The sequence below is a fragment of the Dreissena polymorpha genome, chromosome 7 (genome assembly GCF_020536995.1).
Source record: "Dreissena polymorpha isolate Duluth1 chromosome 7, UMN_Dpol_1.0, whole genome shotgun sequence".
Taxonomy (NCBI): Eukaryota; Metazoa; Mollusca; class Bivalvia; order Myida; family Dreissenidae; genus Dreissena; species Dreissena polymorpha.
In genome coordinates, this window is record NC_068361.1 from 104973958 (window position 1) to 104994408 (window position 20451).

General features: G+C 34.5%; 1 protein-coding gene across 1 annotated transcript in view; it reads left to right on the forward strand.

Annotated features, from left to right (window-relative positions):
* The window catches only part of LOC127840004 (sodium-coupled monocarboxylate transporter 1-like), a 639226-nt gene extending 619317 nt beyond the window's left edge, over positions 1–19909 (forward strand). Inside the window, exons 11-14 of the mRNA XM_052368393.1 lie at positions 17378–17559; positions 18468–18568; positions 19139–19260; positions 19706–19909. Coding sequence (XP_052224353.1) covers positions 17378–17559; positions 18468–18568; positions 19139–19260; positions 19706–19909 — 609 coding nt within the window. The remainder of the gene's footprint in view (positions 1–17377; positions 17560–18467; positions 18569–19138; positions 19261–19705) is intronic.
* The last annotated feature ends 542 nt before the right edge of the window (positions 19910–20451 follow it).

Genomic DNA, 20451 nt, shown 5'->3' on the forward strand with positions numbered 1-20451 from the left:
ATCGTCCATTCAATTGTCTTTCACTAGCACATCCATTTAATGCAGATGAAAGGAGGAAACGTAAATATTCTTACAGAAGCAAGAATAGTTATCACGCAAAAGTTGACTGATTTGACATGCAAATGTATTCCGATTAAGAAGCTTCTTTTATAAACTTTTTAATTTAACCAGAAACAAAAGTTATCAGGTCGTACATCATGCATGCAGAAGAATTGCATAACTTACATCGTGAGTAATTGGTATGGAGGGACGAATTCTCGTTACCAAACTGATTACACACGCTATCGGTTCTACTTCTGTGTCAGTGCCAACTAAAAAGCTTCATATAAAAAATCGTGTTTAAACCTTTGTAGAAACACGTTTCAATTCTTCAATTTCGAAGAAACCTTGCATATATTTCGAGGTTTTCTAGTACAATTTTGGGCATATAGTGCTTTTACCTATGTGATATACAGCCCATATGTTTTTTTAGGTTTCAATTACGTACTTTGTGTTTTCGTTTTTGATACAACACCCAAATTTTCACCTTTGCAGCGCTAGAATTTTTCAACAATTAACTACGAGTTTCGTATCAAAACATGTTTTGAATTTTAACATGAATCAATGCTTCCATTTAATGCGATGAATCGTCCATTTTTTGTGTTCTGATATTAAACATGTTTGACTTTATCACATGCCATACCTGTTTCCCATGTAATATAACCATTACAAAATTATATATTTTTATCTTGCACATGTTTAATATACTTTTTTAGCGTTTTCATTGGCTTAGTTTTCGTTTATTGACCAATCGCATTTTGTTATTTTGCTGAAATGACGTTGCAACGTCAAATGACGTCACGAAATGTAAACAACATTCGGGATTTATCATTATGTTTGCGTAAATATTTATTCAATTTGCTCATTTAAAAGCATTTGATAAAAAAAGATCTGACACTCGTTGTCATATCATACCATATTTTATTAAACTCGTCTAGGAAATTCGTTAGTAAGCTCGCCAAAAATTCCTGAACTCGTTTAATGAAATATGGTATGATATGACAACTCGTGCCAGATCCTATATCTATTAGATAATCGGTCATAGTGTGTTTTTTTTTCAGTTCTAAACACATCATATCTATCCGTATTTTTCTGTTGTTGTTTTTTTTTCAAATGTAAAACTGCATGATTCTTTTTTCCGACATTTAAGATAGTCTTTAAAGTTCATTATAATTCATGTGTTTATCTTTATTTCCGTACTTTTAAAATGAAATGTCGCCGTTTTTATTTCCGTACCTTTTACATAGATGTTCGTGTTTTCATATTTTATTTTCAGTACCTACAGATGCGTTTCAATTCACATGCAGCCAAATTAATCGGTACAGTGATAATGATTATTCAGCAAGTAAGTCAAACAACTAATACTTTTAAATACATAAATACGACGTTTGTAAACATAGAAGTTCGTTTCGTATGGAAAACATGAAGGAATGCATTTACGTAACGTGTCATTCTCTACAGGCTAATCAATGAATACGTAGTCATGATTAATTAATTAGACATCTCATTAGTTTCGCATTCTGCATGGACATTCAACCAATCAAACGACGCGTTTTATAACAGTAATAAAGCACGCGCTGTTCATTGTGTCATATTTATCGTAATTCTTATTTAAACCGTTCTCCATTCGCTTTTGTCATATTGAATGTTATGTCCATTCGTTTTTGTCATACCGTAATATCCTCAAGCATCCGATGTTGGGTCCAACATTTCATTCGAAGTTAATCAAAACGTGACGGAAATTCGATTGATCATGTTTTGAAAATGCATAAAATGACGAGGTTTTTTCGACGATGCATGAACGCCAGCCTTTAAAACTTGACAACCGCAGTTAATACGCAGTTGCTGCTGAATACATGCAACCAGATCTTTCCTCTGAAGTGAAACCACTGATTTTTTACGTGGAAAACATGTTTTATAACGTTAGTTTACCGCAACAATTAAAGCTGTCATAATGTGAATTAATATCCTCAAACTTTAAAATATAGTGTGTTGGACCTTTTTATATCCTGTTTACCTTTTTTTGTTAAAAAAAGGTATTTAACAGACCAATGCATAATTGTGTAGATCTACACGATATTCAGATTCAATGGTTCAAAGATAAAACTACAAACCTAGGACATCTGAAATAAAATTAAATCTATTGAATCGTCATGTTTGTGCTGTTTAAAAGAAATAAAATGAATTTATGACCGAACGAAACAATACAGTTGTATTTTCATTCTTGGGTTTAAATTATTGTGATGCGCACTTTGTACCATACGATAGCCTTGCTCTATATATCTACGATACTCTAAGGCCGCAATAAATTAATAAGATGTTTGAAGGATTATCTGCACCTAAACATATATACATCGTTACGTTTTGTGCTAACCGCTGTTGAAATCGAAAATGGAATCAATAATAATTTACTTTTTTGTTTGAAGCGGGGCAGGGAGGGGGGAATTCCGTCAAACAACAGCTCTATTTAGTGTGGCGTAAAGACTTATACGAAGAGGACGTACTTACACAATGTGAAAATATCTATACGAATGTGAAAATATCTTTACAAAGACGTTCGTTTGATGGTCTTAACATTTATCAGAAAATGGAATTTAAATACCACATGTACCTCCCTCTATCTAACAATCACCAAAATTCTTAAAAACAACAACAGAAACAACAACAATTTTTAAAGATTATTGCGCATGTATTAAATAATGTTGTATGGTGTGATTATGTATTGTTTATGTTAAAGATTGAGTACATTTATGGCATAATATATAGAGGATATTTGTTCATGTCAGTGTAAGATCGTTTGTTATTTCACGAGTGATCATAGAAAATATATTTTCACGAGTGGCGAAGCCACGAGTGAAAATATTATTGTTCTATGATCACGAGTGACATAACAAACGATCTTACACTGACATGAACCAGTTTTCTGTTTCTTTTATGCCCCCTTTTCAAAAAAATAATTAAGAGCTGCTTCCCGTTTGCGGAAAAGTTACCTTTTTTCGGAGTTTTTCCCGTGGCGTGCCTCAATACATTAATATGACGTCATTTTGTTGACGAAATTACGTCATTATTCAAGGGAAATTCTTCAGTTAAACTCTTTTACAATGTAAATAAACGGTAAAAAAAGCATAAAACTAAAAGAAAACGTGTTTGATTAGGTGGAATATCGATTTTGCTTTACTCGTGATCATAGAAAAAATATAAACAAGGATATAAACAAGGGAGGTACATCTTGATATGATAATCTAAAAATAGGAAAAGGAATTCCGAAAATGTGTTCTTTTCATCGGTGAATAGAACACTTGTGTTATTTTCACTGCTGTTATTTCACTGAAGAAATGTCATATTTTATCATTAGGTATAAAATAAACATATTTCTTCCAAAAGGGACGTGATTAAACTTCAACCAAGTCGGTTAGTATTTTCGAATAAATTGCTTTAAAGGACTTGTTACATGTCAACACATTGGCTATTTTCAACATTTCGAGACAGTCTCTATAATAAAAGAACAGTGGAAAGCATGGAAAGTATGGAACAAATGACCAATACAGATAGAGACAAACAATAATAATTCGTGTTATTGTTTTTACTTTTACTAAGAGTCATTTTAAATTGAATATATCGATAATAAAACTTTACACACACGACATGCGAATAATTTTGGAGTCTTTATGTAGTTTTCATTCATATTTGTGTCAAAATGTGGATTGCGTAGGTCAGTTAAAATACGATTGACCCGATTCAAAAGTTAGAGTTGTCGAGAGGGTACCATAACAGTTTTTGATTCCAGACGTCCACGGTTCGATTCACAATGAGGATACTTTTTTCTCAATTAAGTTTAGGATAAATCTGAAAAGAAATCAATATTATTTGAACAAGTCCATTTAATACAGAATGTATTAGCTTAAATGTTGACTTGTAATAACGTTATCAATCATCGTATATATTTGTCTTGGAAAAATTTGAAAAATATTTTCAATTTCAAGAAAATTTAACACTGTGGACCAGCTATGTTAAATAATACCTATAGTAGTACGTGTCCTATTTTATTGAAATTATGATGGTATATTGAATCCAACAATTTTAGTGACCTGTTTGATCGGCAATTGTGTCATGCTTCATTGTTGTTTGACATGTTGTTTGAAAATCTGTTCTAAGTACACTTCCTTTTGTCTTTTAAATTATAAAGCACGAGTCAGAATTCCCTTTTTAAATTTACTTCGCCATTCCCCGATGCCTTCTTAAGTAAAGCAGTATGTTTTATAACAAAATGTTCATCCTGTTCCACTTGATATGAACGTAAATTTTAACAACCATGATATTCAGTTGCAAAACCAGTACCAAACAAATACCAGCATCGCGTCAAGACTTCTAAAAGAAGTTGAGGCGTCCGTATTAACCAAACATCCACTTACAAATAAAGCGCGCTTTCCAAATCTTGAAACCATGTTGTTTAATTATACGAGCGCTCAATACATATCATCCATCTTGTATCATTTGGTATAGTACGTAAACAACGCTCGCAATTACCGTAACGTAAGCTGAGACGTCGCCGTACGATACAGTTAACACTAGCGACAATTTACAATAGCGACACAAGCCTCTGATAACAACTACACGCTTCAGTGGCATGAGTGCATTTTGTGAAATGCGTCACGTAAAATCAACTTCGTTAACACGCCTTTAATTAAATGAATATCTTCTATATTTTCGATGTGTGGTTGTGTAATGACAAATTAACGCAGATATCAATCCCTAGTGGTTCTATCATCATGCATCAGAACTACAAAGAGTTGTTTATTAACCGGTAACAACTGTAGAGAGAAAGTTTTTATCTTTGTAATGGTTTAATATTAAGTATTGTCAGCTTGACGAATAACGTTAATGTTTTCGTGTTTTTAGAGAGCGAGCGTTTCCTTTTACACCGGAAACATGAGCGTGTGGTTCTATTACAGACGATTCAGACCATTTACTAACTCTTATTACGTTCGTTTCATATAAACAGATTTAATATGTACACATAAAACTAATAAACATTATAAATTGTTTTATTGTATGGCCAGCATGTGCTATTTGGCTAAACAAAATAATTATAAAAATAAGGAGCTGAGAATGTTATTAAGTAATAAAATACATTATATATACATGTTTGATAATTAAATTACGTACTCCGTTCCTTTATATAAAAATATTATCGCTCTGCCATCCACAAACCGGAAAAAAAACATGGTCCATATTCTGTCTTTGGCCCTATGACATATAACATTGTAGCTCCAGATATGACATATCCGAACACTGTAGCTCCAGATATGACATATCCGAACGGAACACTGCAGCTCTAGATATGATACTCTCCTAACACTGTAGCTCCAGATATGACATATTCGAACACTGTAGCTCCAGATATGACATATCCGAGCACTGAAGCTTGAGATATGGCATATCCGAACACTGTAGCTCCAGATATGACATATCCGAGCACTGTAGCTCCAGACATGACATATCCGAACACTGTAGCTCCATATAATACATATCCGAACACTGTAGCTCCATATAATACATATCCGAACACTGTAGCTCCAGACATGATACTCTTCGAACACTGTAGCTCCAGATATGACATATCCGAACAATGTAGCTCCATAATTATATGACATATCCGAACACTGTAGCTCCAGATAATACATATCCGAACACTGTAGCTCCAGACATGATACTCTTCGAACACTGTAGCTCCAGATATGACATATCCGAACACTGTAGCTCCAGATATGGCATATCCGAACACTGTAGCTCCAGACAATACATATCCGAACACTGTAGCTCCAGACATGATACTCTTAGAACACTGTAGCTCCAGATATGACATATTCGAACACTGCAGATCCATATATGACATATCCGAACACTCTAGCTCCAGATATGACATCTCCGAACACTGTAGCTCCAGATATGACATATCCGAATACTGTAGCTCCATATATGACATATCCGAACACTGTAGCTCCAGATATGATACCATCAGAACACATTAGCTCCAGACATGATACTATCATAACATTGTAGCTGCAGACATGATAATATCCGAACACTGTAGCTCCAGATATGACATATCCGACCAATTTAGCTCCAGACATGACATATTCTGACAGTGTAGCTCCAGATATGATACTATCAGAACACTGTAGCTCCAGATACGATACTATCAGAACACTTTAGCTACAGATGTGATACTATTCGCGCACTGATGCTGCAGGTATGATACTATCTGAACACTGTAGCTCCAGATAGGATACTATCCGAACACTGTAGCTCCAGATATGACATATCCGAACACTGAAGCTCCAGATATGACATATCCGAACACTGTAGCTCCAGAAATGACATATCCGAACACTGTAGCTCCAGATATGACATATCCGAACACTGTAACTCCAGATATGATACTATCTGAACACTGTAGCTACAGATATGATACTATCTGAACACTGTAGCTACATATATGATATTATCCAAACACTGTAGCACCAGATATGACATATCCGAACACTGTAGCTCCAGATATGAAAATATCCGAACACTGTCGCTCCAGATATGATACTATCCGAACACTGTAGCTATATGTATGCTACTATCCGAACACTGTAGCTCCAGATATAACATATCCGAACACTGTAGCTCCAGATTTGACATATCCGAACACTGTAGCTCCAAATATGACAGATCCGAACACTGTAGCTCCAGATATGACATATCCGAACACTGTAGCTCCAGATAGGGCATATCCGAACACTGTACCTCCAGATTCGATACGCCTCACCATCTGTTATATTTGATGAGGAGTCATAATGTCCGCTTATGAGACAGCAAAACCTTGCGTGACTGTATAGCGGACGGAGTAGCGCTTAACGGGACTTCATGAATGGAGCACAATACATACAACATATTTACGCTCTAATAGATACCGATCATACTTTTTATCATTAATATTTTCTCTGAAACTGCCACTAATGCGCGTTAATTGTCCTAATATATATAGCTTTTTGCGCTATTTTTGGCTCTTTTTAAAGTTAAACAAGTGTAAATAAAGTTTGTTTTCCAAATTTTGTTTGCTTTGCCCGGATGTTTTCCTCGGTAAAATACACTACATGGTGCTTGAAATTTTGCTTTCATGTTTCTAGCTGTTTTATGAATTAATGTGTTCTATGTTATCTAACATGTCTGAAGTTGTTTTGCGTAATGGTTTAAAATACGTGGCATGTTCAAAATTTGTATTTTGTCTTACTTGGAACTTTGTTCTGCGACATGTTTCAAAAAGTCGTTGTTATGCTTTAAACAAACTTTATTGGGCAATATTCTTCAAGTTGTATTTGGTATGTTTGAATTATGTTCAGCGACATGATTTAAGGTTCTCATCTTCCTGTCTGGAGCTATGGTCTGCGACATGTTACAAGTTTGTTTTCGTCATGTTAGATCTACGTTCCTCAACAATATAATGTATACGATGTTTTTTCGCCGTGTTTAAACAATGTTTTAAACGAGTTTTAAGTAGGTGTTTGTTATCAAGTAAAATAATAATCTGCGACATGATGCAAATTGTTTCCATCATATTTTGGATTATGTTTTGCGACATTATAGACGCTGTTTTAAATCATGGATTGATTTAGGCTCTGCGAAATTTTGCAAGCTGTTTTCATCATGTTTTGAACTATGTTGTACGAAATTTTTCAATAGATTATCATTATGTTTTGAAGAATGTTCTTCGATATGGTTCATCATCTTTTCATCATGTTTTGAATTATGTTGTGTGACATGTTTCAATATCTTATCATCAAGTTTTGAACTATGTTCTGCGACATAGTTCATCATCTTTTCATCATGTTTTGAACTATGTTCTGCGACATGTTTCAATAGCTTATCATCATGTTTTGCACTCTGTCCTGCGACATGTTTCAGATAATCTACATGGGTATCGCTTCCTTCGCCCCCTCCACTGCTTTAGAAGCAGGTAAATAACAAAGCAAATTTGTAAAACAGGTCGTTGTCGAGACGAGATTCAAACGTGCCAGAAAATAGCGTCTGGTTTTATATTCTTTAAATTTTATTTATTAAGTCCTTTCAATCTCGCCTACTTTTGCAAAGCACCAGTAGAGAAAGGAAATATTTTCTCTTTTGTGTTTAAAGGTTGTTTGTATAAGAACTTGAAGTAATTCGACGTGCAATACTATGTAATATGATATTTCTAAATTAAATTAATCATAGTCACACACGTTTTGTTGATAGATGATCCAAACGTAATTGTTCCACGGCTATTTGTTGTCATGTGTTGCATTTGAAGCATTCGACCTTCTCCAACCTGCTCGAAGCCTTTGACTGAGTAGAATGAGCACTTGGTGACATTTTGGTGAGGTGCTTGGTTGCCAAATATTTGGGATCGAGCCAGGCACTTTCTTGCCACTTAGAGAAGATGATATATTCTCTTCGCCCCTTCGAACTAAACATTTGTCAAATGATTCTGTTTCAGTAACCGGTTTTCCAACCTGGGCCACAATTATCACAGTGGGATGTGTGTCAACCTTCTATACATTTCTCGTACGTACATTTTATAGGTTTACAATGGCATTTCTTGGTTGTTAAGTTAGGGAATGTATGCGTTAATGTAGCTAGTATTCCAGAAATCACCATATTTCTTATGCTATATTAGTGGCCATTATGCGTGTGTATAATGTGATCATAATCAAGGAAATATTTGTGTCAATATATTGACCTGTGTAAACTCTAAGCGGAGCATGCTGGTACGTTTGATACATTGTGTACTATTTATAGATAGTTTTAACCATAATGTATGCAACATAATAACAGTATGCATGTTTTGTATGCACTGCATGACAGGGCGGCATGAAGGCGGTGGTGTGGACAGACGTGTTCCAGGCTGTGGTGATGCTAGCGGGAATTCTCGCAATAGTGATACAGGTTCGTATCCGTATTGATAAAGGTAAAGGTCAGTTTCCATAGCTATACAAATTCGTATAAATCATGATACATGTTCGTATCCACAGCGATACAAAATCTTATTCATAGTGATAGATACGTGTACAGAGTGATAAAGATCGTATCACCATTGATACAGATTCTTATCCACAATGATCTCGTTTAGTATCCATACTGAAACAGATTCGTTCCCATAGTGATACACGTTCGTACCCATAGTGATGCAAGTCCGTACCCATAGTGATATAGGATTGTAAATCTTTTAATACATGTTCGTATGGGATCTATAGTGAAACAATTTGGTTTATATCCTAATATACGTACGTATACAAAGCGATATAAGTTTTATGCATAGTGATACAAGTTCTTATCGATAATTTTATCGATTGTGATAGTGGTAAAAGTTCGTATTTATGAAGATACAGGCTCATATACAAGTGATAAAGGTTAGTATCAAAGATGGTATTGGTTCGCATTTATAGTGATATATCTTTCGGTTCCATACGGATCAAAGTTCGTATCCATTATATACAGGTTCGTACCCATATTTATGTGAGTCTTATCAACGAAAGTTTATATCAATCATTCTACATTAACATGAGTATACAGAGTGTTATTGAAATCGCATTATAACTTAAAAGTAACATAAATACTCAAAATAAACGAACATTTCGCAAAATATGTCGTACATTAAAGTTAATTCATAAACAATAAATGTTCCTTATAGCAATAGCCAAAATTTCAACGCTAACTTTGGTATGGTAACATAGATTTAACGAAATACAAAATGCTCGTTTTAATTTTTTTGTGGCACAATATGTTCTTTTCTTTTTTTTTCCTATTAAAATGCTGTTATTCATTTCATAATATATGTACATACATTTACAAAGTAAATTTGAATTAATATCATACATCCTTCAACCTTTTTTACTACACCGACTTGACTTAAATAATCTTCATGTACAACACAATAATAAGTGCGTCTTGAACGAATAAATGTTTTGATTAACCACAACAATTAAACTGTGATTACAAGTTCAAACAAGATAAAAACAATAATGTATCATTTTACAAAACAATCAATTTACATTTATGATCAACATAGTAAGATTTGATCAAGTAAACAAATTTGCACATTTCATATATATAAGAGTTAAGACAGTTATTTTTATTAATCATGTAACTACGAATTACATATTCCTCATAATTGTCCAAACCAATTCTTTACTAGATTCCTTTGTTGTGGTTGCATAAATATTTAAAGCTAATCTTAGGCAAGCCTTAAATCCCTAAAAAAGTGGAATAACTTTTTTCCTTTTGCATTCAAAAATGTACCATTGTATGGAATCATCTGCAAAGTATTTATTCCACTTTGTATGGCATGTGGGGATTTCAGAGTTCCATTTTAACATGTTGTATAGTAACTTATAAAATAAATTCAGAATAATAGGTTTTATATAGGTCGACACAATGTGATATGAATGTACTTTCTACTCGTCTAATTTTACATTTTGAACTAAGGCCATGTATGTGGGAAGAACTCTCGTAATACTTTCATAATGCAAAAAATTTACTTGTTTATTCATTTTGAATAGTAGCTCTTGCAGTGACAAAATATGCCCACCGTCTTTAGTAATATCTTTAACATACTGAATGCCAATATCATACCAATACTTCCAAAAATGTATTTATTGTTGATTAATAAAATGTTATTGAAAAACAAAGGCATATCTAACAGTTTATCAACAGAATCGATATTAATACTCTTAACACAGTCAGAATATATGGTTAAACCATCTATCCAAAAAGTGTTAGTTATTTTTTTTACAGCTGAAGTGACGTATAACACCAGTTTAAGTCCCCCTTCATCAAATTCTTTTGTTACGACGTTTTATGTCCCCCACTATAGTAGGTCTGTTGGTCTGTTGGTTTGCGTCAACTTTAACATTTGCAATAACTTTTGGCATATTGAAGATAGCAACTTGATATTTGACATGCATATGTATCTCATAGAGCTGCACATTTTGAGTGGTGAAAGGTCAAGGTCAAGGTCATCCTTCAAGGTCAAAGGTCAAATATATGGGTCAAAATCGCTCATTTAATGTACACTTTTGCAATATTTCAATATTAAAGATAGCAACTTGATATTTGGCATGCATGTGTATCTCATGGGGCTGCTCATTTTGAGTGGTAAAAGGTCAAGGTCAAGGTCATCCTTCAAGGACAGAGGTCAAATAAATGTGGCCGAAATCGCTCATTTTATGAGTTCTTTTGCAATATTGAAGAAAGCAACTTGATATTTGGCATGCATGTGTATCTCATAGAGCTGCACATTTTGAGTGGTGAAAGGTTAAGGTCAAGGTCATCCTTCAAGGTCGAATATATGGGTCAAAATTGCTCATGTAATGTAAATTCTGCAATATTGAAGCTAGCAATTTTATATTTGACATGCATGTGTATCTCATGGAGCTGCACATTTTGAGTGGTAAAGGGTCAAGGTCATCCTTCAAGGTCAAACGTCATAAACGGGGACATAGTGTTTCACAAACACATCTTGTTGCTTTGATTTTTGAAGGCCCTTGCCACACAAATTTGAATAGTTTTTCATTTAAAACCTTACAAATAGCCTCTCCGGCTTGTGGCAAAGAGACAAACAAGTGAATAAACAATGGAAGTATCAAGGTTTTAACAACAGTTATCCTACCTAAGGGAGTTAGATCTCTTCTGTTCCGATGTGAAATGATATTTTCTAATTTTTCTAATTTGTCATTATAATTTAGCTCAATCATAATAACATTTTCAAATACTGATTATTTTACAATACTTCATCATGTAAAGTTCAAACGTTTATGGAGTAGTATTAAATGTTTTGATGCATTGGAGTAAAGTCCCGTTATTTATTAATTGTGGAGGCATTTTTTTCACAATTATGCTATTAAATTACTCTTTAAAGATTAAAACAGGTACATATATGTATATGCTGTGGAAGTAACAATATCAAAAACATACTGAGTAGGGGAAATTATTTAGTTTTTTATTATTTTTCTCATATACGCAATCAAATTACTCTTGAAGATTATACATAACATAACAATGTCAAGTAAGCAAAGAAAACACTGGGAAAGAAGCACAGTTTAAAAAGACAACAACATTAAATCCGCAAAACAAAATCTTATAAAATGGTCTTACATATTTTATACTGGATGTCTTGTATCTACTTGCCGAATCTGAAGGTTCCGATTAGATTGTCTATATTATCAAACATTACAGGCTCTTGTCTGGTGGTTAGTCCATACACCGATCATTTGAAAAACCAAGAACTGTCTTTGTTATTGTGCAATGTTAGTCTGCTTATCAGCCCATTGTTCAGTTTGGTCACATCATCCGCAATACGATTACCCGCTTCCTTCATAGCCTTGCTTTTTTTCATTTGTTTGTTTTCGTTGAATTGTTCATCAGCTTAATGAGGACCGGTTTTGTACTCCCTGTTCTCGCTGGGATTCGATGGATAGCCATGATGTCCTTCCTTTCAAGGATAACCGCTTGCTTGTTAAAGAGATACAACTTTTGTTATGAGGGTCTTATAGTTTTTATCGCCATCAACTTTAACATCCATGATTTTAATATTATTATTGCGCAAATATTGTTCATTGTAGTTAGCCTTTTTGTTTGCTTCTTTTGATAAATCATAGGTTTTTGTCATTTGTATTTCCATTGTCTGAAGTTGTTCAGCATGATTCTTTTCTAGTTGGTTTACATGTTCCTGGAGTGACTGGTATTTAAATTCCAAGGAATCTACTTTTTCTCTTACCTCTTGTACTTTACGTTCCGCCAACTTTTCAATGTCCTTCACAATTATGGCTTCAATGCCTGTCATAATCCTTGGCACACATTCTTTTATATCCTATTTCTTCACAACAGATCTGGGTTCTTCTCTTAAGTCCATTATGCCAGCCTTCCAAAGTCCATGCTTTCACTGGAATCTGAACTAGTGCGCCTTAGCTGTTTTGGTGCACGTTCTCTTCTTAGTGCTGAGGGACTAATTGGTTGATTTGCTTTAAAAAAGCAACTTATTAACTGGGTTATCTCCCTTTTCTGTTTTTTTTTCTCCCTTTGTACTCATTTCTGACCTAATCTTTTGTCTATGCATGTTTAGAATAGTTGATTTGTATTTCTCCACTTATCAGACCGTCTTGTGTATACTTGTTTTATTCCTTTCCACGTTGTCCCATATAAATAACACTCACTCTAATTGTCATGCACTTACACCTTAATGTTAACTGATCATCTGTTTGTTTAAGCCACTGTAATCCTCCTATTGTGTTCCCCATTTGTCCTTGTATGTCCATGTTCATTTACATGTATAATTGTTATATGAACAAAGAGAGAGAATACAAAGAGAATATCTTTTTCACCTAATAACTTCCAGAATTCATTTTTTTTATTTCCTTTTTTTCAAAAAGTTCCACTTATACTGTACATGAATATAAGTCACTATTTTCCTATAGGTGTTTGCAAAAGTTGGAGAGCTATTTTGTACACATCCTCTCACTGTTAAAGCTATACGGTCAGTATTAGAAAATATTCTATTTTAATTTCCCGCAACGATGTATATTCATACGGCACACGGACAACAATATGGTACATGAACATGTTGAATATATTGTTCCACCAAAAACAAAAAAGAGCATTTTGTATCTTGTTAAAGCAGATCACTTTAAGCGTTCAACGTTTGGTTATTGCTATAAGGAATTATTTTTTATGTGTTGACTTTATTTTTAGAAATATTGTACGAAATAATTGTTGATTTTAAAGCTTTATGGGCTTTAAATAAATTCAACATATTTAGTTATTAAGATGTCATCTAATGATAAATTAGCATTTTCTATATTTGTTCCAGACAATACAGTTTCCTGAAAACATTCATTTAATTCCAAACCGTTGCAATATTCTCTTGCATACTGTCATGTCCAACAGGGTACCATGAAGGTGGGAGGTATGCACACTGTGTGGAGGATCAACGAGGACTGGCACAGGATCGAGTTCTGGGAGTTAGTATCCTTTCATTTAGTAAATAATACCGTTTTAGTATTAAAGGGTATTTATAATAAGTTGTTTTGTCGACTATTTAACTATTTAGTCATCGATTAGAATGCAGCAGCTATTTAAAGAAATAATATAACATATAATGAAACATATAATAATGTAATCCTTCTTGTTCATTTGCACATGCATACAACTAACCCACAGACTAAACACATACAAGCCAACCAACCAGTCAATCTATTCCCCTAAACATGCAATATTTCTCATAACTTTCCGAATCACTTACTCCCTCACACACTCACTCACTCACTCACTCACTCACTAACTCACTCACTCACTCACAATTAAAACACTTTTTTTCTCAGTACAATGTTCGGAGCAAACCAAATCGTTGAGCGAAACACTATTAGAATGCTTTTGCTAGACACCCAAAATGATGCCTGATCATTCTGAATGGACAACCAGATCTTGTGTTGAACTAAAAGCATTCTTCGTTTATAGTATTGCCTTGAATTTCTAGTGCATGTTGCCGATTACAGTGCGGACTTCAACCCGACCACTCGCCACTCCATCTGGTCGTTAGTAGTGGGTGGGAGTATCCAATGGATGAGCATATACGGGTGTAACCAGGCCAGCGTTCAGCGGTACTGTGCTGTTCCAACCCTGAGGAAGGCCAAGTAGTGAGTCGGCAAAAAATAGGCCGTTTTTGTCGGTCAAATGTAACAATTTCACAATGATTTCCAATTTATAATAGCCAGGTGTTTTTCTAGCCATGCACTTTAGGCAGGTAAGTTTATAAAGGTACTGTGCTGGTCACACCATGAAAAAATCAAACACTGAGTGGACAGAACAAGAGGCAGAACAATAAAACACTTGTTGACTAAAATAAGGCGTTTGAAGAAATATATGTGCCAGAAAAAAGAAAAATATGCATTTCTGTAGTTTTTAAAAATTCAATTTATAAGTCAAACATATGTTCTCTATCAAACCTAGAAAGGTTTTCGTCTGTGCATTTGCTTTTTAATATGTTGATTGAATCTCAAAAAAACATATAATGCTTATTCAGTATCTCATACCATATGTTTGACAGCGCGGTTCTCCTCAACATTGGTGGCGTCTTCCTCCTCATTCTTTGCACGTGTCTTGCGGGCATCGTCATGTTCGCCTACTACGCGCAGCAGGGCTGCGATCCCTTGACAAGCAAGCAAGTGGCCAACGCCAATCAGCTCATACCGTACTTCGTCATGGAAGTGCTGGGTTACCCTGGACTTCCTGGCCTCTTTGTATCGTGTTTGTTTAGCGGTGCTTTAAGGTATTCCAACGTAACGTTTTATTATTTGCTTGACAAGATACTGTTAAGCGAGTGATGTAGAAACGTTACGATTCTTTCAAAAACATAATTCCAGACCGAATAAAGCTAAGCTTACGAAACATGAATGTGTGTGTATATATTTATTATTTTGTATAATGTAATGCTTTGTGAAAGATCAAAGTATATTAAGTATATCATGCTTTAACGCATCTTATTCGCTTAACTATTTTTATTATTTCGCTTTTGCTGTGAATATTTACTTTTGACTTTACCCCCAGCACGATGTCCTCGTGCCTTAACGCACTTGCTGCCGTTACTTGGGAGGATATCTTCAAGCCCGTCATTGGCCACAAGGTGACGGAGCGCGTGAAAACGTGGATTAGCAAGGGACTTGTGCTTGTTTACGGTGCTGCCGGCGTCGGCTTTGCGTTCATTGCGCAGACCTTTGGCGGGACTGTGCTTCAGGTGACAATAACATAAAGCATTTGGGTCATCACCATCCCAGTTCTTAGTTGTCTTTAATCGCCTTTCATAACATACTTCGTTATTGGTATTGCGTGTATTGCTCGGACCTTTGTTGGCTAAGTCTCACAGGGACTATTTAACCGGACGATTCCGGATCTAGGGCTAAATAATAAATGTCTCAAAAATCCATTTTTACAATAAGACAAAACATAGCTTATAGCATTCCACGTATTTCATCCAGTGTTTAGTGTATAGCTCGTTTTCGATTGTATTTCTCAGACCTTTGAAGATACTTTGTTGTACGTGTTATTATTACAACTCGTTTTTCACAATGTCCATTTGCTAAGGTGTTTCGTTTTCTTCTCAGACCTTTGGCGACACCGTGCTACAAGTGACTTTTCCGCTTGCCTATTGTGTACATGTTTTTTTTATTGCGTTTATTCTTAGACATTTGGCGGAACTGTGATCAAGGCTACTATTGGAACCTGACTTTTATAATGGTCAATGGTTTTGCGTTTATTTATCAAGCGTTTGGAATGCATTTGTTGCAGGTTTTTTTTTTTTTTCTCCAAGATCACAATCCAATGTATTGCGTGTACTAATCATACTTTTTACGGCACTATGGTATAGGCGATTTTCATAAACAAAATAACAATTACTGTTTTCAGGCATCCATTAGTTTTACTGGAGCAGCATCGGGTCCACTTCTTGGTATATTTCTACTCGGTGGTCTTTTTCCGTGGGCAAATTGGCAAGTATGTTCATGTATACATGTATGAAAACATTTTACACTGAACAATAAGTTTGTGTAATGACAAAATCAAGAATGCGAATTATGCCAAACTGATCATATGATATGTTTAATAGATAATTAAACATTTGTTCTTTTTTCGTAATCTATATTAGTAACATGTTTTGACGTTACTAAATAGTTTTAATGAAAAAATAGTCTTGACAATCAATTAGCAAATACATGCAAACTGCAATCATTTGATATTGCATATCAATTTGCGTAAAATAAAAGCTGAAATTATATTTGGTACGGGATTGCCATTCTCAAACGCAATATAGGATAATTTAAAGAATTGCTAGACGAATAAGGCGTACAATTTTCCACTTTCAAAGCTAAATCAATTCATATCAATCGTCGTGTAATCTTTTTCTTATATTGATTTAACATGTAGTGTTGTATTTAAAGACGTGCCAAATGTCTTAGTTGATTTAAACAGTTAACTGAACATAAGGTTTTCTTCTGAAGTATTTGGTGCTGATGTATTTTATTTACTGACATCCATTACGTTTCATTTTTAATTTACGTCTTAAATCATATTGAAATGCTATAAAAGTGTCTTAATGTTACGTTTACGATCGCTTTGTTCGTTGTATGAAATTAAATACTTGATTTCTTTAAATTCTTGCAACAATCATTATGCTTAATATGTCACCAACAGATTGATATTATTAAAAGAATTGTCAACAGTATTTGCGATAAAAATGACCAAACCATCTGTACATTGAACACCCCAGGGCTGTGTAGTAGGCGGAATACTGGGTCTGGCGTTCCCGCTTTGGATCAGTGTCGGCGCGTATGGCCTGCCCAGCAGTGGCTACAAACTGGACTTCCCTACGGCAAATTGCTCGATGGCAAACGTTACCATGGTTACCACTACTGCGATGACGACCACCACAACAGCGACTGTAACTGAACTGTGAGTTCTTGGTTTTCCTTTTGCGTTAACATTTGGTGAAACTTTTTCGAAATTTGTTAAATAAAATCGGATTTAAGACATTATATAAAATAATGTCTTTTTTCAGGAACATAAGGCTCATACTTACCAAATATGTTGTTTTTATTTATTGACATGCGTCTCATTAAATGATCATTCATGTCATATGCTTACATCAACATTTGTATAAATACCCGCAGTTCTGGCACTTTTGTGATTCGATATTCTTAAAACAAACAATTTCTTAAAAGATTTAAGGAACAAAGTAAAATGATGATTTTCAAAATAATTGTCAAATATTCAAAACAGAATGTGTGCATAATGCTCAATTACGCGAATAACGCTCTTGAATAAGAACAATGTAAACAATATCGGTTAATGAACGGCCAGTCATCATTCGAAATCGGTAAATTTGTAAAATACTTTCAGTATTAATACAGCGATTATGTGTCCCAATTTATTTTACACGGATTTTGCTTCTAGATGACCCGGGGACTATAAGTATTTCAGAATATTCCAACATTATTGATTTGTTTCTTAACATATTTAATGACACTTCATAAATACGACAATCTGTAAACAAGACCCATTAACTCTTTACTAATAGTAGTGGCTTTGTCTTGTTTGCTGACATTGCTGTGTTGCTAATAAACCCACGTTATTGTACATGACTTGGAAGACAATTTAAAAGTAACAGAGATGAATCAGCCAACCTTTAGATTTGCTTGGTAAGCTCGTTTAATTCTGGTCTGGAATGCAGCTATTGTATAGTACAGCTTTAGTATACCGTTTCGAATTTATTGTATACTTTGTCGTATATGTGGTATACCGGCATTGGCATTACAACGGTCATAACTTTACTTCTAACACTAATTTTATTTTATTGACAGGTCTGGAGTGCAGCTATTGTATACGGTGTCGTATCTATGGTATCCAAGCATTGGCATGGCAACAGTTATAGTTGTAGGACTATTTGTCAGCCTCGTTACGGGTTGGTATAAATACAATAATTATTTACTGTAAAGGCACCTAGTTTAATCCTTTATTATTTGACTTTTCCCTAAATCAGGGGGTTAAACCCCTGGCACCATGCTGAACTCACATATCAGCGAACCAATAGCAGCTGATCAATTCACAGCCGACCTAAATTGAAACATTGCAATCATCAAGCTTAGAGACAAGAAAGGCCAAACATTCCTTTAACTATACATTTTAAGACAAATCGTTTTTTATTTATAAGTACTCTTCGATAGTATCGTTAGATATTTTCTCGAAGTATAAACTGACCTGTTTCCGATTCCTCAATGCTAAATTGCTTTTTAATAATTCTAGAGATATTTACAATGAAGTTTACAATGGGAAAATGCTGCGTTCCTTAAAATCACACAAACAAAGCTAATTGTGCATTGACGGCAAGGAAAAAGCAATCAAATATATAATTAACTACCATGGTCATCTACTCCAGAATTTACCCCAGTCTTAAAAAATACTAGTAATTAGACACACATATGTGATTAAAACTGCTCATTCTAGTTTTCGAATGAAGCCTTTGTCCTTATAGGATGGCAAAAAGAGGAGGTAGATCCGAAATACCTCATCCCCTTTTTCGACCGACTTGTATGCTGTCTACCGGAGAAATGGAGGGCCTTGTGCAGGTGTGGCTACCAGTTTAAAGACCCAGAGGTAAGTGCATAACAATATATTCGGATAATCAGAAATTATACGCGCGCAAAATACGCATTTTTACGGTTGAACAAATGCGTCACAAAGATGAAAGGCCGACGAACAGAGCATTGCTGGTGTAGTGGTTATTGTGAACATTGCGATCGTGAGCTCATTATTTCAATAACCAAACAAAAAAGGTGCTCAGTAACTATCACAGGACATCACCATTAGCATCATCATGTGTGTCGTCTTCATATTCTTCTTCTTTGGTGTCATATTATCACAATTGCATCGTCGTCATCGCCAAGGTCTTGTATGCCTTTGGCAATATAATCATGAATTTGATGATAAACGACGTCGTCATTGAAGTTGATGCTTTGGTCATTTTATTTTTCATTATCGCTTGCATAAATTAATTAATACTTGCCAGAATGTATCATCTGTGATGTCATCAATGTTGCAGGTTCTGGTACACGACCAGCAAGAAATTGTGATCACAAAAGAGGATCTAGATGAACAAAAGAACGGCAACGGTTCCATATACGAGAAAACTCCAGTGACCTACGGCAAATTTGCTGTGACGCCACTCGGCTACAAACCATCGACGACACCACATTTTGTGTATACAAACTGTTCATTTAATTCCGAAGAGATATCTGAATTCTGAAAAATATCTGACTTATCATTGATTAAGTGTTATCACTTGCGCAGTGTTTATATTCTTTTCAAACCAATACCTTCAATCTGTTCATTGTATGTTGACTTTTAATAATCAGATAACATAGTTTAAAACATAAGTTAAGGTAATGAAGATTGTTAAAATAAATACTTTATTAAAAATGTTTTAATAAATAAAATAATTATATTTAGCTTTATATCCCTTTTTATGAATTAGGTTCTTTGTTTTTCTTGTCTTTCTTTGTTTTAACAGATTTATGCAGCGCATTGAGATCGCACTTTGTGATAAATAAATGTATTGTGTCTTTCTACAATACTCGTTTGTTACTAGTCCATTTCAAATATATTTTTAATTTGTACATTGGTAGATAAACCTGTGAATATAATACGTTAAGTTTCTACGTAGGTGTTTTGCATAAGTAGTTTAAGATCCAAGGGCTCTGAATTCATAATTTTATTCGTTTTACATATTTTACTGAAACGTACACATAATTAATTTGTCAAAAAGAACTGCAACCTGTTTTGCAACAC